General features: G+C 49.4%; 3 protein-coding genes across 3 annotated transcripts in view; 2 read left to right on the forward strand and 1 right to left on the reverse strand.

The window, feature by feature from the left end:
* FKBP10 (FKBP prolyl isomerase 10) overlaps window positions 1-5,880 on the forward strand; it is a 15,712-nt gene extending 9,832 nt beyond the window's left edge. The window contains exons 2-10 of the mRNA XM_007942130.2: window positions 1,348-1,493; window positions 2,036-2,225; window positions 2,341-2,486; window positions 2,877-3,066; window positions 3,447-3,592; window positions 4,144-4,336; window positions 4,760-4,902; window positions 5,144-5,307; window positions 5,695-5,880. Of these exons, the coding sequence (XP_007940321.1) occupies window positions 1,348-1,493; window positions 2,036-2,225; window positions 2,341-2,486; window positions 2,877-3,066; window positions 3,447-3,592; window positions 4,144-4,336; window positions 4,760-4,902; window positions 5,144-5,307; window positions 5,695-5,880 (1,504 nt within the window). The remainder of the gene's footprint in view (window positions 1-1,347; window positions 1,494-2,035; window positions 2,226-2,340; window positions 2,487-2,876; window positions 3,067-3,446; window positions 3,593-4,143; window positions 4,337-4,759; window positions 4,903-5,143; window positions 5,308-5,694) is intronic.
* Window positions 5,881-8,180: 2,300 nt separating this feature from the next.
* Window positions 8,181-14,504, reverse strand: NT5C3B (5'-nucleotidase, cytosolic IIIB). The gene is made up of 9 exons (XM_007942131.2): window positions 14,493-14,504; window positions 14,161-14,259; window positions 13,514-13,583; window positions 13,381-13,427; window positions 12,746-12,831; window positions 12,089-12,178; window positions 10,330-10,492; window positions 9,270-9,470; window positions 8,181-8,315 (listed from the first exon to the last, which is right to left on the reverse strand). The coding sequence occupies exons 1-9, from the start codon at window positions 14,502-14,504 to the stop codon at window positions 8,181-8,183; spliced, it is 903 nt and encodes a 300-aa protein (XP_007940322.1).
* Window positions 14,505-15,534: 1,030 nt separating this feature from the next.
* Window positions 15,535-21,880, forward strand: KLHL10 (kelch like family member 10). Its single transcript, XM_007942132.2, has 5 exons — window positions 15,535-15,728; window positions 18,779-19,268; window positions 20,178-20,795; window positions 21,131-21,280; window positions 21,506-21,880. Exons 1-5 carry the CDS (start codon window positions 15,535-15,537, stop codon window positions 21,878-21,880), a joined length of 1,827 nt encoding a protein of 608 aa, XP_007940323.1.

The following is a 21,880-nucleotide window of genomic DNA, read 5'->3' on the forward strand; positions in this document are numbered from 1 at the left end:
GTGAATTTACTCTGTAAATCTTCACCCAAATCCTAATAAAAAAAATAAATAATAAATAAATAAATAAATAAATAAATAAATAAAAGCTATAGCAGTTTTAGAAGAGGGCTTTAAAAATTTAAAACTAATCCCCATCCCTGCTTCCAGCCAATGCTGTTGCTTCCTTTCCTTGGAGAATCAATGATGCAATGGCAAAAAAACATGGGCTTTGGAGTTCAACAGACCACATATTAGCTCTGTGACCTTGGGCAAGTCACTTAGTCTCTCAAGTCTTTATTATTTCTCGTAAGAAAAATGGTAACAATAATGCCTGCTTCAGGGGGGAAAGGATTAAATAAGATAACAAATTGTTTTGGTTACCTAGTGCCGCTCTGACAAGACCATACCACAAATGGGATGGCTTTAACAAACAGGAGTTTATTCTTACAATTTGGAGGCTTTAAGTCTGAGTTCAAAGTGCCAGACTCTGGGGGCTGGGTGAAAGCCCCTCAGCCTTGGGCTTCAGCTCTGCCTTCTGCTCCTGGCCCAAAGAAGCTAGAGGCTTTTCTTCACTCAAACAGCTGCTGGTTGCTGAGGCTGACAAGCCCAAGGTTGACAAGTAAAAATGCACAGTCCTGATGTTACCAAACCACATGGCAGGCCATTCATTCAAGTCTATTGAAAGTCCCAAGGTTGGCAGAGCATGGCAGGCTGCTGAACAACCACTCAGCTGCATGCAGGGTTCAAGTGTGCCATAAGCTAGAAACCACTCTCAAAGCTGCTGCTTATACACAGAAAGCGGACCACATCCCTACAGCAGCTACTCAGCTGCTTGTGGTAGGTCCCACCATGGAGTTGATTGCCAGTCTCATCATGGGGAATAACTACCACTAGCTGCCCAGCCATTCAACGAGGCCCAACCAAGTTGACATACAAGTTTAACCACCACATGAATGTAAAATGCCAAGCATTTAATCTGGTTTATAGTAAGTGCTCAATAAATGTTCATCTTCCTTGGTCTGCTAGACTTACCACTCCTTTGTTCTCAGCAAATATTGGCACCAGACAGGCCTACCTAACCCCCATCCCAGGGTGGTGAAAGCCCCTGGCCACCTCAGGAGCTTCCCTTTTATAACAACTCATCCTTTTAAGGGGAATGGGGTAGGAAGGTCATGGTCGACCTTTCTTCCCAGGAAGAAGGTGTGAAGAAGAAGTGAGGAGCACGTGGTTATAGGGAGGCAAGCAGCGTGTGTGTGTGTGTGTGTGTGTGTGTGTATGCACCCCTATGCACGTACAGACCGTGGGGAGAGGGAAGCATGTGGCGACTACATCTGCAGCTACTGTATCCCATTTCTTTCCTCCCCCCAGCTATGACCGAAACACCTTGGTGGCCATCGTGGTAGGCGTGGGGCGCCTCATCACAGGCATGGACCGGGGCCTCATGGGCATGTGTGTTAACGAGCGGCGGCGTCTCATCGTCCCTCCCCACCTGGGCTACGGCAGCATCGGCCTGGGTGAGCAGGGCTGGGGTGGGGAGTGGGGCACAGGGTGTGCTCGGAGGAGCCTAGGAGGCAGAATCATGGACCCCTAACCCAGCAAACTGGAACTCAGAGAAGAGGAGTGACCTGCCCAAGGTCACACTGCACAGTATGAACATAGGCAGGTCTGGGACTAGAGTTTAGATGTCCTGCTTCTAGGGCAGGCAGAAGGGGAAAGAGAGGGCGTTGGGGAGCACAAGTGGTGCTGCTAACCTAATGGTTGCCATTTCAAACCCACCCAGCAGCGTGATGGGAGAAAGGCCTGGCAATCTGCTGGCATAAAGATTACAGCCAAGAAAACCCTGTGGGTGGGCATTTCTACTCTTCCACACATGGGGTTGCCGTGGGTCGGAACTGATTCACTGGCAGTGGGTTGTTTTTCGTTGGTTGGTTGGTTGGTTGGTTGGGATCATCACCTGGCTAAGAAGAAGGGGAACTGGAAGTGGTGGGGAAGGAGGCCAAGTCAGACTCAGATCTCCCTTCCATCCCCACCCTGTGGTGCTGCCTTGCCCTCACAGCGGGGCTCATTCCCCCGGATGCCACGCTCTACTTCGACGTGGTCCTGCTGGATGTGTGGAACAAGGCGGACACTGTGCAGGTGAGCACCTTGCTGCGCCCGACCCACTGCCCCCGCATGGTCCAGGACAGCGACTTCGTCCGCTACCACTACAATGGTACGCTGCTGGATGGTACCCCTTTCGACTCCAGGTAAGGGCTGGAGGGGAGCCCTGAGGCCCTGGGGACTGTGACATGCGGAGAAGGACTTGGGGCCCATCCTGCCTCTCCCACCCCAGCAGTAGCATCTCTACCTCATTCTCGGCAGCTACAGTCGGGGTGGCACTTATGACACCTACGTTGGCTCCGGCTGGCTCATCAAGGGCATGGACCAGGGGCTACTGAGCATGTGTCCTGGAGAGAAAAGGAAGGTCATCATCCCTCCATTCCTGGCCTACGGCGAGAAAGGCTACGGTGAGGACAGGCAGAGACCGAGGGGAGAATCTTCAGAAAGGGGAAAGCAGGCTGCCATGGACAGTTGTCCAGGTTGTGTAGTGGATAAGGGCACCCAGCCAAGGATGCGAGTAGGGATGAAATCTAGCCCTTGGTGATTTCTGGCTAAGAAGAAGTACTTTATTCTGATTTACACAAAGACTCAGTGTGGGCTGGTAGTGGCCCTGAGGAAAACCCAGCTCGGGCCTCACAGTGGAGACAAGAAACAGGGCTGCTGATGCCAAGGAGGGAAAGGGCTCTGGAGAGGAGGGATGGCACCTTTTTGCAGGATGCCTACATTGGCCTTTCTGAGTTGAGGCGGCGCACCGCTCTGCTCCCTACTTGATGGTTTAAGCCCTATCCCTTCCCCAGGGACTGTGATCCCTCCACAGGCCTCCCTGGTCTTCCACATCCTGCTGATTGACGTCCACAACCCAAAAGACACTGTCCAGCTGGAGACGCTGGAGCTGCCCCCTGGCTGCGTTCGGAGAGCCGTGGCCGGGGACTTCATGCGTTATCATTACAACGGCTCGCTGATGGATGGTACCCTCTTTGATTCCAGGTCAGGAGGGTCCTGAGCAGGGTGGGTGGGGGTTGGGTAGGGGTAGGGAGGGAAATATGGTACTGGCACAAATAGTTTAGCTCTTGACTACTGACTGAAAGGTAGGCTGTCTGTAACTACGGCTCTGACGTACCTCGGAAGAAAGGGCTGGAGATTTAACTTCCGAAAGGTCCCAGCCATTGAAAACTCTGGAGCACAGTCTGCTCTGTACGTACAGTGTCGTCATGAGTCAGAATTGATTCAGTGGCAGCGGGTTTGGATTTTTGGTTTGGGATCACCCCAGGCAGCTATTGCAGGGTGGCTCTGAGCTGCCTGGAAGGAGAAGGGGCCCCTTTGACCACCACCCCCTGCCCCCCGACCCTTCCTGACTTGTATTGCAGCTACTCCCGCAACCACACCTACAATACCTATATCGGGCAGGGTTACATCATCTCTGGGATGGACCAGGGGCTGCAGGGTGCCTGTGTGGGGGAGCGCCGGAGGATCACCATCCCCCCACACCTCGCCTACGGGGAGAATGGCACCGGTAGGGCTGTTTCTGCCGCCACCACCTGACCTCCTCTCTGAACTGCTTACTGTCCTTCTTTCCCTCAGCATGGCCCGGGCTTCCCACCACAGTGGGATCCAGCCACTGCCCTACAGCCACAGACTCCATCCATCTTCTGTGGGGGCAGTCCTGTCTGGTCCCTCCCAGTTCTTCTCTTACATACTGGGGAAGGGCAGCCGACTTCTGGGTTGGGGAAGAGGGATGACTATGAAGAAGAGAAACAGCAGCATGGCCCTTGGAAGCACAGTGTCCTGGATTTGAGAGCCAGCTATGCTGGGCACCTCAGTTTCCTCACCTGTAACATGGGAGTAACACAGTGACTATGCAAGGGGAGAGTAAAAAGGTTCCATAAACTGGAATGCTCCTTGCTCCACGTACTCTCTACCATAAGAGTATTTTAGAACTGACTGTGTACACAAACACCCCACCCCATCCTCCTTTGAAACCCCAGGGAAGGAAAGACCTTGGAGACTGGGCAGCCCCTCCCTCCTAGAGCTCAGACCTCACCCATTCCCACATCCTGGCCTCAGGAGACAAGATCCCTGGCTCTGCCGTGCTGATTTTTGACGTCCACGTCATCGACTTCCACAACCCTGCTGACCCGGTGGAAATCAAGACACTCTTCCGGCCCCCAGAGGCCTGCAATGAAACCTCCAAACTTGGGGACTTTATTCGATACCACTACAACTGCTCCCTGATGGACGGCACCAAGCTCTTCTCCTCGTGGGTCCAGGGCAGGGCCAGGGCTGGGCAGGTGGGTGGGCATGGGTGGGGCAGTCCTGGCAGCAACTCTTGCTTCCTCCACTTAAGTGAGGGAGACAGGAGGTGTGAGGAGAGGGATCTCTTACTCTGCAGGGGAAAGGGAGGTGAAACTAGCCTTGAGGGAGAGCCGCTACTCTCACTTTATGGAGGGGAAGCAAAACGAGTTGGGACAGATGAGGTCCCCAGGCCACACTTGAAGGGCAGTGGCAAGAGGAAACTGGGAGTTTTACCTCTACCCCCCAGGCCACGCACTCCTGTGTGGGGGGCGGGCACCAGGAGGAGGCCCTTGGAGGTGAAGGCGGGTCATGGCCCTCAAGGGGTGAAGGGAGTGTGAGTTGGCAGAGGCTGAGCTGGCGCCCACCTGGGAATTGCTTTCTCCCCCAGCCACGACTACGGGACACCCCAGGAGGCGACACTGGGGGCCAACAAGGTGATCGAAGGCCTGGACACGGGCCTGCAGGGCATGTGTGTGGGAGAGAGGCGGCAGCTCGTGGTGCCCCCGCACCTAGCGCACGGGGAGAGCGGAGGTGAGCGGGCGGATTGGTCTGACTGGCGTTCTTGCCCTTGGCTGCCCCCACCGGTCTCAGGCTTTCCTTGATGGCTGATGGGAGTCGAGTCAGGGAACCCTTCAGGACAGTTCTGTAAACATCCCATGTCCCATTCTCCAGCCCCCAAGAGGAGAAACTGAGGTCTGAGGGCCAGGGGCACATGAGGCTGGGGAGCCACGTCCAGACTCTGGTCTGATTGGGACACATCTCCCTTCCTCAGCCCGTGGGGTTCCTGGCAGCGCTGTGCTCCTGTTTGAGGTGGAGCTGGTATCCCGGGAGGAGGGGATGCCTGCAGGCTACCTGTTTGTGTGGCACAAGGACCCTCCAGCCGATCTGTTTGAAAACATGGACCTCAACAAGGATGGAGAGGTGCCCCTGGAGGAGGTAGGGGAGGAGTTCCATGCCCACACGAGTGCCCCTGCCAGGAAGCCCACGTCCTGCCTGCCACCCTTGCTCCCACGTCCCTGCCCCATTACCAAGTCACAGTGCCTCAGTGTCCTTGTCCTTCTGGCACCCATGTAGCCAGTTCCCTGCAGCCCGGCCTGGGCACTGATCCCCATGCCATGCCCTCCACCCTGGCCCTACCAGGGCCCTACTGCCCTTGTCAGCTCGACCCCAGCACCAGCTCTTCTCCCAGTCCTCATTGAACTGGGGAGGGGCTGGGGCAGCCCGAAAAAGAAACCACCTCTCTGGCCTCCACCCAGGGGCCCTTCCCAAGGCCACAGTTGCTCAGCCGTGACCCTGACTCCCTTTGCTTCTCCCCTCCCCCAGTTCTCCATCTTCATCAAGGCTCAAGTGAATGAGGGCAAAGGACGCCTCATGCCTGGGCAGGACCCTGAGAAAACCATAGGGGACATGTTCCAGAACCAGGACCGCAACCAGGATGGCAAGGTCACCGCTGAGGAACTCAAGTTGAAGTCAGATGAAGACCAGGAGCGGGTCCATGAGGAGCTCTGAAAGGCAGGAAGCCTGGGCCTGCCCCTACATGGAAAGGCCCGCTTTTTTGGGGGACAGGGCAGTGGGACTGACCTCTGAACAGTCACTCCTCTCTGCCCAGGTAAAGTCTCCGAGCCATCTAAACAGTTGTCAGAGGAGCTAACTAACGTTGGTCTTCTCAGCAGCTCCACAGTACAGACCTCGATTCCGTTTTTCTCCTCCAACCACAAACTCCAAGATTTTTGGAGTTAGAAAGCCAAACTGGGGATGGGTGGAGTCCATCACTATCCCCTCCCCTCTCTGCCCCGCCATCACCAGACACTTAGGAGACTAGCTCATCCTATTTCTCTATTCACCCTGCCCCCCTCTACTTACACCTCTCCTTGCTCTCCCCAGCTCTACCTCTAGCCCCCATTCCTCTGTTGTGGCACCTCACCCAGAGTGTGGATCAGGGCTAGGAAGACCCCTTGCCTCTGTCCCTCAGCCCTGGCTGGTTCCTAGGGAAGGGGATGGCTCCTGGAGGATAACGCTACCTCCCCTGTCCACGCTCCCATCTCCTTGCATCCAGTAGAGGCTGAGATGACCCCGGGGTGCTGGGGGAGCGGGTGACCTTTTGTCCCTGTCTTGAAGAGGCAGAAAACAAAGAACCCTGCTCAGATAGGCTTTCCCACTGCCCTCCAATCGATTCTGATCCACAGCAACCCTATAGGACAGAGTGGAACTGCCCCATAGGGTTTCCAAGGCTGTAATCGTTATGGAAGCAGACTGCCACATCTTTCTCCCACAAAGTGGTTGGTGTCTTCAAACCGCCAACCTTTCAAACCGCCAATCAGCTTAACCACTGTGCCTCCAGGCTCCTTCAGAGTCTTAGGGCTATAAAATCTTTGGGTTTTGTTCTGGGATGATTTAGAGAGGCTCACGTGGGGCTGAGGGATGGAAGGCATACCTTCTTCTTTGTGTGCCAAATAAAAGATTAAACCAAAGGCCTTAGGATGTGGTCTCTATATTTTTTTAGCGGGGGTCACGGTTTAGAACCAAAGATTGGGGAAGACAAGACAAACTAGGCTGTTTGCAAGATCATCAGCTGGAGGCAGGGCCCCTAGATCTCACCATTCTCCCTTGGGAGGTTCTTGGGGGCTTCACTGGGGAAAAGGAGCTCAGCTCTGGGAAGGAGGGGCGGGGGTGTGTGTGCAGAAAGGAGGAGCCTATAGGGCAGCCTGGAGCCATGGTCCTTGTCCTCTAAGTTTCTAGTCAGTAGTTCTGATGGTGTAGTGCCTAAGGCATTTGACTGCTAAACAGAAAGCTGGTGGTTCAAACCCACCAGCCACTCCTCAGGAAGAAGGCTGCACAATCACTACAGAAGTAGTGATACCACCTTGTAAACCCAAGGAGGGGTCTCTGGGTCGGATCCAACTCAGCGGCAGGGCATTGTGTTGCATTGTTGTGAAGTTTCCAGCTGAATGGGAAAGAGAAGGTCCCCAATCTCAAAACATACAAAGCTCAACGATTAAATTAACCACACAGGCTGAATTAAACCTTTTTACACAGGTGGTTTCCAATATTCCCACCTCTCCCTGCTCATGGCCACGGGTCATTACCACTTGCCCAATCTCTCCCTTACTAGAAGGCGATTGAGTTCAAATCTCCACAGGATCTTGGGGGACGAGTCAGTTCAGTCACCAGCCTTGCCACCCACCTTCACCTGCCCCACTGGATTCGGGCCACAGCAAGGGAGACTGGCTAAGAGTGTCCAGTGGACAGGAAGGAAGTGCTTGGGTGGGAAAATGGCAGACCAGTCTCACACCAAACCACCCCCACAGGCAGGGTTTCTTGCCCCGGATCCACTGAGACATGACTACTCTCGGGGCCACACTGTACCGCGGAGTCAAGAGGCTCCTTGGAGGTTCCTGTGCCTCAAAGGCCAAGAGGTACAGGCTCCCCTCCACATCACATACCTCCTGGGTTAGCACAGCTGTTTTCTCATTTTTAAAATATTAATCCATTTCTTATGTTAGAATTGAAGAACAAGTTCCAATGTTTAATTGTGACCAAAAAAAAAAATTCCTGGATTAGATGATCCTCAAATTGCTTGAGGTTCCTGGTTCATTTAGAACAGCTTTTGCTGCCCCTGCAACATGGCAGGTCTTCCCCCAAGTCTGGTGAACACAACAGAGGGTGACGGGGGGAAGGCGGGGACATGGGTTCAGCAGCAACCCTGTATTTTCCTCCCGGCACACAGGCAGGAGCAATGCTTGCAGCAGAGCTGCTGGGTGAGGCACCCCTCCTCCGCGTGGCCGGCGCGCCAGCCCCCCGCCACACACTCAGGAGCCCTGCATCTCCATCTGGCCCCCCTGGCGCAGGATGTCCTGCAGCAGCCCATTGACCACATCCAGTGTCTCATCTTTCTCCAGCACAATGTCGTAGGAGTCCATGTAGCGCTCCCGGCGCTCCTCCACCTGCCCAGGTGACAGGAGACAGACGTCTGGTCCCCAAATGCTCTGCTCCCTCAAGCACTGGGGCTGGGGGAGGAGAGCACTGGGGCAGCAACTTCCTAGCTTCATTTTGAAAGGCTGAAGGATCAGGCTAGAAGAAGAGTTCAAGGTTACAGCGACCTGTCTTTTGAACACAGGGTTGGGCAATGGGCAGAGACTGCTCCAATTAATCCTCGGGTCAATGTCAAAATAACAGTAACAAAGATTAAAACCAAAAAAAAGATGTTACCTCTCTAACCCACCTGGACTGACTTTTCACGAGGCTCGAGCACTGTGGTGGGTTCAGCACCTCCTGGCTGAGGCTGAGGTGAGGACTGACTGACAACCTTCTAACGTTACCACACTGTGCTGCTTTATGGGCACTGTGCTCTCCCTATCAATCTCTGGCCTATTCTATGTTTCTTCCCTAAATTATAAACCCACATCCCGAATACTAACATCTCCCATCTCAACTGCCTCAAAGGTATGATTTAGGAGAACTCTTATCCAGCTCTACCATCTTCTAAGCTATTTGAGCTCGGGCAAATTACTTAACTTCCTTGCCTCAGTTTCCTCATCAGTAAAATTGGGATGACAACAGTCACTACCTCAAAGGGTTGTTGTAAGGATGAAAAGCATTCATGGATGTGAAGTGTTCAGAACAGGGACTGACATGTGGTGAGCACTCAGTACACGCTGGCTACAGCGAGGGTCTGGCATCACCCTTACCCTGAACTCCCATGTTGTGGCACTAGTGAATACACAGAGGTTATCTCTTTTCTCTCCCTGAGATGGTGAGCTCCTGTGGCTTGTGTCTTATCCTGTATCTCTAGTGCTTAACGTAGTGTCTAGCACAGAGAAGCTGTTCAATAAGCACTTACTACAGGGACTGAAGGAGAAGCCAGTCACAGAGAGAGGAAGCTTCAGTCCCCGACCCACCTTGTCATTCAGGAAGCCGATCTTGAGAATGTTCTCCACGCCTGGAACCCCGTCGGCCATAGTGAGGTCCCCCATGGAGTCTCCAAGCAGGAGGACATTGGTTTTGCCCTGAAACTTCTGGAAGTAGCTGGAATTCTCACACACGGAGCTGTTCTTGTTGTATGTGTGAATGAGCTGGCCCTTGAATCCCTGTAGGAAACCCTAAACAATCAAGAGGAGAGACAGAAGAGCTACAGGGACCCGCCTGGGGCCAGTTTTCCACAGTCTCTGTCAGGATCAAAGGGAATCCTGAAAACCACTGATAAAGCCAAAACTTCACTACAGTCTAAACTAGAACCTGGCAAACTATGGCCTGTTGGCCAAATGTGGCCTGATTTTGTAAAGTTTTACTGGAACACAGCAGAGCCCATTTGTTTATGTATTGCTGATGCTGCCTTTCTGTGCTACAAAAGCAGAACTCAGTAGTTGTGACAGAACTTGTAAGGCCTGCAAAGCCCAAAATATCTATGACCTGGCCCTTTACAGAAAAATTTTGCCAAACCCTGGTCTACATTAACAAGGACCATCAAATATTGTTGGTCATCTGCTCTGGTGAAAGTATAAACCACGATACACACGCTGTTCAGGTTACAAGCATGATAACCCTCAGTTGCAGGCCACATCTTTACCACTGGTCAAAGAGATGTAATTCTGGCCACTGGTTTAAGGGAAAAGAAGTCAGAAGTGGCTGAGTTGGAGCAGGCTGCCTCTGGCTCTAGAAAAATAGGTCAAAATCCAACCCTTCAGTACCTAGGACAGCACATAACCCATGACACTGAAAAGGGGGCTGGGATGCCCCACAAATTAGGTCCCCCAGGGCAGAGAGCTGACCATCTGCTAAACACCAAAGACGGTCCTCTTTAGCTGGCAAAAAGTGAAAAATAAAAATAATTGCCTGAGAACAAAGAAACCAGCGTGCCTCCCTTCCCCCTCCCTACCCCGAGTTAGGGCTGATGTACTGGGCCAAGCACCCTGGGTCCCCACCCCACTTCCACCCCAGTTCAAACAAGACTTTGCTCACATTTTCATCAAAATCCATATAGTTAGACACAATATGGATGTTGGGGTAGAAAACTTTCATTTGTCGGATAATTTCTTCCAGGATATCACCAATGCCCGCAGAAAAGATGAAAAGAGGAATGTTGTTATGGTAAAGTGTGCTGAAGAACTTCTTATATCCTTCCCTGAAAAGAGATAAATGAATTCTGAAATGGTACAACAACCGGAAGCACCGCCTCTGTCACTATTCTTTGTTTTCAACTTGGATTACGTATTTTTTTTTTGATCTTTTTTTTTTTAATTTTATTTATTGTGATTTGGGTGAAGATTTACAGAGTGAATTCACTTTCCATACAGCAGTTCGTATTTTTTTTTTTAAAAACTTTAAATTGAGGTCTAAATACATATAATGAAGTGGGTAAAATGCATGAATCTTAAGTGTTGAGATCAATTAACTTGTACACATTTACACCCATGTAACCAGTCCTAGATCAAGGTTCCCTCACGCTCCTTCCCAGTAACCACCACCCCTATTCTGACTTCCTGTCACCAACAATTAGTTTGCCCTGTCTTTGAACTTCATATAAATGGGATCATACAGATTGTACTCTTCTGTGTCTGGCTTATTTCATTCAATATAATGTCTGTGTGATATATCCATGATTTGCATTTACCAGTTCATTCTTTGTTACTGTTATGTGACATTCCATTTTTGTCTATCCATTTCCTGTTGAGATGAGTCTAGATTTCAGCTATTATGAACAAAGCTGCTATGAACACCTTGTACATGTCTTATATGGTATATAGTATACCCTCTATCTGTACAATGGATATATACACTCATTTCCCGTGGGCAGAGGTTGCCAAGGCAGAGAGTAGGCATGCTTCTGCTGCTACTCATACAACCAGGCATTAGCCTGGGGCACCTTCACTGAGAATGCCCCACTAGCCTCCTTCCCCAATGAGGATATACAAAGCCTTGGGGATAGTCCACATCTGGACCACTTCCTCTATATATCCCATCTTCCTCCAGTAGAGGGCCCTGAAGGGAGGTTGTTGTCGTTACGTGCCATCAAGTCCGACTCATAGCGACCCCTCCTTGGGTTTCCGAGGCAGTATCACTACTGAAATAGATTGCCCAACCTTCCTTCCGAGGAGCAGCTGATGGGTTGGAACCACCAGCCTTCTGAAGGGAGAGCTGCTCAGTAAAGGTCACTGAGGATCAAAAAAGGTCCTATGCAGCCAACTCCCAGGTCTCGATAAAGAGCATGAGTTACTATACTACCACTGTTGCTATTAGCTGCCATCCAGCTGATTCCAACTTGTGGCATCCCACATGTGCAAAACGGAACTGCTCACAGGGTTTTCAAGGCTGTGACCCTTCAGAAGCAGATCAGCAGGCCTGTCTTCTGAAGCGTCTCTGGGTGGGTTCGAACTACCAACTTTCTGGCTCTAATAGTTGAGCACGTAACCATCTGTGCCATTGAAAACCGCAAAAGTCTTCTACCATTGTGAAAAACAAGCTAGACTCCATTTCAGATAACGCCCTGGTTAGAGTCACACTCCATCCATTACCAGATTGCTTCCGGGAAGCACCCCAGGGTAGAAAATCCTGTACTTGTATCCAGAGAGCAAAAGCAAGATCTTTTCACATCAGTTGCTCATGTCCCTTCTGACTTTCCCAGCAACGTAACCTCATCACACCTCCCCAGCCTCCTTATTTGGAAGCAAAACAGTTTCAAATAGTCTGGCAGCAATGTTTCCCAGAGCAAACAACTTACCTAAGCATTGCATTGGACTCTCTCACCACCTGGGCGATTTGAAACTTCTGTATTTTCTCCTGACACATGAGATCGTGAGCTTTGGTCCACCTACAAGCAGATACCCCACAGAACCTCAAATTCAAAACATTGGAGCAAGTCAAGTGTCCTTTCCTTTTATGGAGCCAAGATGCCCCCACCTGCAGGTACTGACTGGAGAATAGAGGCCTCATCTTTTTCAGAGTCATTTCCTAAAGGACTACGGCTGTCCTTGAAGAGGTTGGAAAGCAACAGAACCGAGAGATAAGAAGCAGGCGACTTAACTGCTTAAGTCAAACCTCTTCTGTATCCCTTCCTCTGTGATCCACCCCCTCTGGAGAAAGGAGGCGCCATCCAGTGATGCTGGTTTCCATGAGAGGGCTATGTCCCCAAAACCAAGGGAGCCTCAAACTTATGCCAAGGATCCTCTAAGGACCCTCACTGTGTCAGCAGCATAATTGGCTCTGCATGTATCTGCGTAGTTTGTTGTAAGAACTGGGCTAATAGCATTCAGTCAGCCCTCAATAAGGTAAGAGGAGCCTCTCAAATCTCATGAAAGCCCAAGAAAAAAATCCCACGGCTCCCCACCTCCAGTCATCTTAAGGACCCAGGGAGCTTTTCTTCACCACCAGCACTTACCATTCAATCATATGAGGTAACTTCTCTCTGACGCTCCGGTGTGGGTCGATCTCAATTGGGTAATAGCGGTGAAGCAGTGCCTTTAGCTGGGACATTCAGATGAAGAGAAAAGTCATTAGTCCATGTCAAGTTTTCCCCACCAAAGTCCTATAGTTTAACATAAAAAAATAAAAAATAAATCACTTTCAAGAAATAGCTTCAGGTGAGAAAATGTAAATTTTCTTGCAGTTTTTCATGTGGGGACACCTGATCCACAAGAGTCAAGCTTCTCCTCTCCTATCATCTTCCATCACATAAATGGTCAACAGGTTCACACGGACCCATCTGATAAAAGTCCACAGTGACTGGATCTGCAGAGCTAGTCATCACTTTGCACTCACCCTGAGAGAGTGAGGTCTAAGAGTCATCAATACAGAGAGCTTTTACTCTCAGAGAAGAGAGGTACTAGAATTTTTTTTTAAATTATTGTTTGTTGTTATGAATTAGCTCAATCAACAGGGCTTAACTAGCTTTAGCAATAATTATGTAAAAATTGTTATTTTCTAATGTCTCTATCCTGGAATCTTTGGTCCTAACCAGCAACCTCTGAAGTCACATATGATGGTCATCTCTGAACAAAGAAGGGAGCAACCCACCTCTTTCTGGCACTCTTCACTGATGATCTTGCTGCTATCCAGGATATCTGGAAAAACAGAACACTCGTGCTACTTGCCCTTCAGAAGCTATCATTCTGTCAAGCCCAACAAGGCAAGCTAGCGGGTGACTTACTGTAAGAAGTAGGACATCGCTTTCCATTATATGCAAACCTGCTCAAGGTCATGTCAAAATCAGAAATTACCTAAAATGCAAGAGAGATGATGCCTAGATAGGTTCCCTCTGGCCTGATCCTGTGGACGCCTGTGGAAGTTTACAGGCAAAGCCCTGGGTTTGGCAGAGGGGATGGCTCAAGAGGGGCAGGGAAGCAGTCATGTGTTAGCCTTAACCAAGGCCCCGTCTCTTCTGGATTGTGGGGGAGCTGAAGAATCAGGGCTATCTCAATACCACCGGGTCCTTCGTGTGGTGTCTTCACTTTATAAAGGCCCAGCTCCACACCTGCAAGTTCTTCTTGAGGAGTGGCTAGCCTGGGCTAGTGTGGAAGGTAAAGTCCCAAGTGCCCTTATGAGGTGCTTTCTGTCTAATCAGAGGAAGCAGCATGACCTTATTGAGGAATCTGAAATCTAGGTTTTAGGACAAGTGACACTGTTCACGCAAGGCAAAACAGGAGAACCAACCTACTTGGCGCTCAGGGCCCTGGCAGTTTCTAAGGGCGTTGGGCTTCCAGGTGTCAGCAGCATACCTGGAATGCAACTGGGCAGGAAACCCCCTGCCAGCTCCCCGGACTATGCTCGCCACCCCCCACCCCGCCCCGGCGATACCTGCAACCGGTCTCCCCCGCCCCTGCGGAGGGCGTCCACGATCTCCTGCACCCGCCCGGGCTGCCGCATCAGGACTGTGGCCTTCATTAGACTGCTCACCTGTCCCGAGACGCGAGAGAACCGCTAACCCTGACACCCGGCTGGGCCCAAAGAGGAGCCGGGGGTTCGCTCGAGCACCCCTGAGAGGCCGGGCGGGAGTTCGCGAGGGGTCGGAGAGCTCCGGCATGGCCCGGAGCGGCCACAGGCCGGGGTGGCGCTGCGGCCCGCCGGGGGCCTCGGAGCGTCCCAGGGGTAGGTGCCCGCCCCCCGTTGGACGCTTCTTCCCACCTCACCTCTTCCGCCATGGCGCTCGCGACCTACTCGGCGGTGCCGGGACAACGACCGCCCAGCGGCCGGACTGCGCAGGCGTCGGCTCTCGCCCGGGCCGGCCCAGGAGGAGGAGGTGGCGAAGATGCGGTTGAGGAACTGCAGGTGGCCTAGGTGGGTTGTGCTGTATGCTAGGACCGAAGAGTTATCCTTTGAGTAGGGTTAGGGTGCCAAGGAGTCGGGGTTATGTGGACGGCTGGGTTGTCACAGGGCCTTGGGTAAGCTCCCCCCACTCTTTCTGGAGCAAAAACCTTAGCAAGAGTGCTCACTTCCAGGCTTAAAAGTTCTATCTGAGGAAAATCAAGGCCCGGAAAGGCAAATAAATCCTCCCTCCCCTCTTAGCACATGTATTAAAGGTGTTTATTCTAAAAAAAAAAAAAAAAGTTGTGTTGCAAAGAAAACCGCACCCTGGGAAAGGATGTGAAAGAGCCGTAAAGTGATTTCTGTGAAACGTCCAGAAGGTGGTTCTGTAACTAGGCCCACTCCTCACCAGAGAAGAAACTGAGTGGCTAATACATATCCAGGGGGCAAGAAAACCTTGAACAACTGGGCCAGGATGAAACTTAATGTTTGCTTTTCCCTTCTGCCTCCTCTGACTTGGATTTCCTTGAACTCAAAGTCTGGGAAGAGCAATATGGAGCCATCCAGGGTAGTCACAATGGGAAGTGGACAACAAACTAGAAGGAATAAAATCTCTTCTGTGATGTTGGTGGTCACAGTTCTGCTCTGGGTTCAAGGACATGGGAGGAGGTGTTGGGTGGTCTTCAGCCTGAGTGGTGGCGGGGGAGGGGAGACAATAGGCCAGGGACAGGGGGAGTTCCAGAACCTGAGAGCACAATCCCATGCATGACCTCACTGCTGGCCCCTGATTCTGGAACTTGGACTGCCTGATGGGTCCTATTTGAAAGATGTAGTAGGGAAAAGGAGTGACAGCTGGCTAAAGGGGCCCCCCACAACACTCCCAGACACCCTTGGAGAGCAGCCCCTCTCCACCGACCCCAGGGTGCTATGGAGATGGAGAGCTCGGCGGCCTCCACACGATTCCACCAGCCTCACATGGAGAGGAAGATGAGTGCGATGACCTGTGAGATCTTCAACGAACTTAGGCTAGAGGGCAAGCTCTGTGACGTGGTTATCAAGGTCAATGGCTTTGAGTTCAATGCCCATAAGAACATCCTCTGTAGCTGCAGTTCCTACTTTAGGTATAACAGGGTTGCCGGACAAAGCCTAAAGGGTAATCGGGTTCATTTGGAGATGGATATTTTGATTCATTTCATTTCCCATCCTACAATCTTAAGTTCAGAGTCACTATCAGAGCTCAGGGAGCTCTGGTGGCATAGTGCCTAAGCCATCTGACTGAAGATTGGGGAATCTACTTCTGTAGAGATACCGCCTCAGAAACCCAAGGAGGGGTCACTATGAGTCAAATCAACTAGATGGCAGTGAGTTTTTTTGTTTTATCAGAGCTCTGGGCTCCTCCTGTAGCCTGACCCTTTTGTCTGCTGAAGAGGCATAACTAGGGCTAAAGGCTCTTCTTCCTGAATTCTCAACTGGATTTCAGCCTCTGGTAGCATAGTGGCTAAGGCACTTGACTGCTAACCAGAAGGCTGGCGGTTCAAACCCACCAACCACTCCTCGGAAGGAAGGTTGGGCAATCCTACTTCCATAGTGATACTGCCTCGGAAACCCAAGGAGGGGTCGGTATGAGTCAGGGCTGACTCAACGGCACATAACAACGACAATTGGTGGGCCAGGTCCTTTTCGCGTTGATTTCCACCCAAACATGTATTGCTTTTGGGAAGGCTGGACACTTGTACTAGATTTCCTTCAAACCCATCCTTCAGATGGATTTGCTACTTCAGCCACCCCTTAGGCTCCTATCCCAAGAGAGACTACAGGATTGGGGGATAAGAAGGGAGATGAGGGGAAAGAATCAAGGACACATTTATCAGAAGAAAAGGGGAGGTGTGACCAAAATAATTGTGATGTAGGAAGTGGAAGGGCTATTTTATTCACGAGCTGAAAATGGTTGAGTAATTAATTCCAATGAAGATATGATAAATGTGTCATATCGGTTGCTAAAAATGTTCATCCCTCTAGACTCTAGCAGGCTCTGTAAAAGGGCCAGATAGTACATATTTTCAGCTTTGCAAGCCTTCGGGTCTCTGATGCAACTACTACCCTCCACCTTTGTAGTGCAAAAGCAACCATGTTACTGTTAGTTATATAGAGTCAATTCGGATTCATAGCAGCCCCATGTGACAGAGCCGAACTGCCCCATAGAGCTTCCTAGTCCATAGTATTTATGGAAGCAAACTGCCAGGTCTCTCTCCCTAGGAACTGCTGGGTGGATCTGAACCGCCAACCTTTCAGTTACAATCTGCACATTTAACTGTTGCACCGCCAGGGCTCTTTAAAGCAGCCACAGACAGTACTAAATGATGGGTGTGGCTGTGTTCCACCAATACGATTTAAGGTCACTAGAATTTGAATTTCACAAAATTTTTACATGTCAAAATATTTATATTTTTTCAATCATTTAAAAATGTAAAAACAATTCTTGGTTTATGGGAGGTGGAAAAACGAGAGGTGAGCCAGTTTTGCCTCAGAGGCTGAGGCTTATAGTTCCCTGTTCTAGAGGAAAAATATGATCTAAGTCCATATTCCCTTTAACCTCTTAGAAAACTGAAGAGGTTAAATCCCCCTATTAGGGCAGGGTCTCCTGTCTTGTTCACCTAGAAAAGTGCCTAGGTGCATAGTAGAAGCCCAATAAATAGTTGTGGAAAGGTACTCATTTATTCAGTCAATAATTATTTATTGAGTGCCTATTTTGTGACATGAGCTCTGGTGGCCCAGTGGTTAAGGCATTAGGCTGCTAACCAAAAGTCAGTGGTTTGAACCCATGAGCCACTCCACAGGAGAAAGATGAGGCAGTCTGCTTCCATAAAGATTTACAGTCTTGGAAACCCTATGGGGCAGTTCTACCATGTCCTATAGGGTCACTATGAGTCAGAATCAACTCGATGACAGTGGGTATAGAGTGGGTATTTTGTGACAAGCACTGTTCTGGGTACTAGAAAGCTTGCATTCCAGTAGAGGAAAAAGGCATTAAATGTAAGTAAAATAGCCTTCCAGGCAAAGGAAATAGAAAGCGCAAAGGACCAAAGATGGAAGTACCTGTGTTCAAGAGGCAGGACAGAGTTGGGCTGGAGCAGAGTGAGTGAGGGGAAAAGTGGGAGGAAGTATGGTCTTAAGAGTTAAGTATTAGAGGTCCAGATGTCAGAGGGCTTTTGTAGTCCCTAGAAAGGACTTTGTATTTTACTCTGAGTAAGGGAAGTCAGTGGAAGGTTTTAAGCAGAAGAGTACCATAATGATTTTTTATAAGAATCAGACTGCCTAGTTACCTTTCAGGTCTGGAATTGAACTCATTTCCATGGCTTCCAGCCAAATAGGCTGAACATTTACATCAGGTAGATACCTTGGAACAACCGATCATGGGAGAACAGAAGGGCAGTATTTGCACAGGGAGATAGTTCAGAGGGTAGAAATGCACAGGAAGGAAGGGCACAGGGAAGAGGTAAATATAGGGAGGAAGTGGGAAGAGAGCTGTTACATTGTGGAGAATTAGAGTAAATGTCATGAAACAAAATCGGTATGAACTGCTGTATAGAAAATGAATTTGCTTTCACCCAAATCACAATTAAAAAAAAAAAAAATCAGACTGGCTACAGGGAGCCTATAGCCTCTGGAAGTGTCAAGGACAGAAGCATGACACTCAGTTAGGAGGTTACTCCAAATAGTCTAAGCAAGAGATGATGCCAGCTTGGAACGAGGCAGCAGTGGAAGTGAAAAGTGATCAGGTTCTGGAATGTGATGTGTGATACTTACTAAACAAATGTATTGCTCAAGTTTAATTTCCCTAAGCAAGGTAGAATTTACCGGGCAATGGGTTGAGACAGAACAGACCGGGGTCCTAGTCCCGGCTCTAGACTTCTCCAGTCACAAAATGGGAAAAAGGTCTAGTTATCATGAGGATCAATTAAGAGTGACCAGAGTCAAAGAACTCTGTCCTTCCTCACTGTATAAAGCACAGAGTCATCCCCCCTCCCTTCTTCGGGTCAATTGATTTCCAACACACGGTGCATGTACTATTTCAAAACGCCCAAATCCCCCTAAGCAAAGGTAGGGGAGAACACGGCAAACTGGAGAGAAATGTTTCTGTGGCTGCTAGTTTCTTTTTTCTTTTTTCCAGAGCTTTGTTTACAAGTGGCTGGAACAACACTGAAAAGAAGGTATACAACATCCCAGGCATTTCCCCCGACATGATGAAGCTAATTATTGAATACGCATACACCCGGACAGTCCCTATCACACCGGACAATGTGGAGAAGCTGCTGGCTGCTGCAGACCAGTTTAACATCATGGGTATCGTCAGAGGTTGCTGCGAGTTCCTCAAGTCAGAGCTGTGTTTGGATAACTGTATTGGCATCTGCAAGTTTACCGACTACTACTATTGCCCTGAGCTCAGGCAGAAGGCCTACATGTTCATACTGCACAACTTCGAGGAGATGGTGAAAGTCTCAGCGGAATTCTTGGAGCTCTCGGTCACCGAACTGAAGGATATCATCGAGAAAGACGAGCTCAACGTCAAACAGGAAGACGCTGTATTTGAGGCCATTTTAAAGTGGATTTCACATGACCCTCAAAATAGGAAACAGCATATTTCAGTTTTGCTTCCCAAGGTCAAGTTTAGTTGTTTTTTTCTGGATGCTTAATTGCGCACTCTCAATGAAATCTGCTTGATTTAATTGGTCACTCCTTTTATCCCAAAGAGATGGTCCTAAGGGCCATAGTCAGATGCAGGACAGATTTCAGGGCTGGATTCCCATACACCTATAGAGATTGCAGGAACTCTGGTAGCATAGTGCCTAAAGCATTTGACTGCTAACCAGAAGGCTGGCGGTTCAAACCCACCAGTCACTCCTCAGAGGGAAACTGGGCAATCTACTTCCATAGTGATACTGCTTCAGAAACCCAAGGAGGGGTCACTATGAGTCAGGTCTGACTCAGGGCACATAACAACATAGAGAATGTACCTCGCACTATTCTCTGGAATTTTGCATTTCATTTTTTCCTTGGCACTGCCGCTTCTCCCCTAGTTATAATCTTTGAGCAAAATTATTCTCCCTGGCAGTGGAGGGAGGAGAGAGCAAGCCTTCAAAAATTTTTACTGGGTCTTACTTTCACCCTTTTTTCATTCTGAGTTTCCCCAAACCGAAGGTAGAAGTTGGAGCGGAAAGATGTTTAGAAACCAAACCATGACTATTGCATACAATTACAGCCAGTTGGTATTAAGTGTTATTTTACAAATAGAGACAGAGACATTCAATCACTGAACAATTAACCAAAGCCTTTGCTGGGTTAACAGTACCATCCAGTGGCAGAGGAATGGGCTTCCTTGTTCCTTCTTAGCACATAAATGTTTACCACCTTCCAAAAGCAAGTATTTAAACTGGGAGTTACCAACTTCAAGACAAAATGAAATATAATCCTAGAGCAGTTCAAAGGCAGACTGTAAAACAGGAGTTGAGTATACGGCTTTTCCAGGAACCCCGTTCTCATCTGAATGACTTTCTGTATTTCTTTCTTAGGTACGCCTGGCCCTAATGCATGCTGAGTACTTCATGAACAACGTTAAGATGAATGACTATGTGAAAGACAGTGAGGAATGCAAGCCAGTCATCATTAATGCCCTAAAGGCCATGTATGACCTAAACATGAATGGACCCTCTAATTCTGACTTCACCAACCCACTCACCAGGCCCCGCCTGCCCTATGCCATTCTATTTGCAATTGGTGGCTGGAGTGGTGGGAGCCCCACCAATGCCATTGAGGCATATGATGCTCGGGCAGACAGATGGGTGAATGTCACTTGTGAGGAAGAGAGTCCCCGTGCCTACCATGGGGCGGCCTATTTGAAAGGCTATGTTTATATCATTGGGGGGTTCGATAGTGTAGACTACTTCAATAGTGTTAAGCGTTTTGACCCAGTCAAGAAAACTTGGCACCAGGTGGCCCCGATGCACTCCAGACGCTGCTATGTCAGTGTGACAGTCCTCAGCAACTTTATTTATGCTATGGGAGGATTTGATGGCTATGTGCGTCTTAATACTGCTGAACGTTACGAGCCAGAGACCAATCAATGGACACTTATTGCCCCCATGCATGAACAAAGGAGTGATGCAAGTGCCACGACCCTCTATGGAAAGGTAAAGACCATGCTGGGAGGGAAAGACTGGAAACAGAGGTCAAGCCCAGAAATGATAGCTGTTGTTTTTTTCTGGGGGTGGTGGATGGAAACGGTAGAAATACTCCCTGTGCAGTACTGACCCCTTCCTTAAATGACTAAGTGACCATTTGTAACAATCTTTTCCTATTTTACTTATTAAAAAGCAATGCACACAAATATGGGGGGGTGGCATATGAAAATCTAGATTGTACAGAATGGCTTTAAGTGAAAAGTTTTCCCATACTACACACACACTCTTTCTTTCTACTCCCCAGAGGTGACGATTTTAATAATTTTAGAACTCTCTTCATACAGGTCTATATATGTGGTGGGTTCAATGGGAACGAATGCCTGTTTACAGCAGAAGTATACAACACTGAGAGTAATCAGTGGACAGTCATAGCACCCATGAGAAGCAGGAGGAGTGGAATAGGTGTAATTGCTTATGGAGAACACGTATATGCTGTAAGTTTCTCTAGTCCCACAACATAAATGACTAGCTTCTACATTTTATATTCATAAATAGGTTTACACTATCATCGTCAGGCATTTGAAAAGGCTTTTTTTTTACTCCCTCATGGTACATAGTGGAAAGGGAAGGTATTAAGTCACTGATGCTCTTCAACTAGGGCTTTCTCCATAAACTGAAGCAATGGTTAATAGTTTAACTGTTTCTTTTGCAACCTACAGGTAGGCGGTTTTGATGGCGCTAATCGACTCAGGAGTGCAGAAGCCTACAGCCCAGCGGCTAATACTTGGCGCACGATCCCCACTATGTTTAATCCTCGTAGCAATTTTGGCATCGAGGTGGTGGATGACCTCTTGTTTGTGGTGGGTGGCTTTAATGGCTTCACTACCACCTTCAATGTTGAGTGCTATGATGAGAAGACTGACGAGTGGTACGATGCTCACGACATGAGCATATACCGCAGCGCTCTGAGCTGCTGTGTGGTACCAGGGCTGGCCAACGTTGGGGAATACGCAGCTAGACGGGACAACTTCACGGGATTAGCACTGCGAGATGAAGTAAAATATTCTGCTTCGACAAGTACCCTACCTGTATAA

This window comes from Orycteropus afer, unplaced genomic scaffold (genome assembly GCF_000298275.1).
Source record: "Orycteropus afer afer isolate SDZICR_OR568_19922 unplaced genomic scaffold, OryAfe1.0 scaffold00085, whole genome shotgun sequence".
Classification (NCBI taxonomy): Eukaryota; Metazoa; Chordata; class Mammalia; order Tubulidentata; family Orycteropodidae; genus Orycteropus; species Orycteropus afer.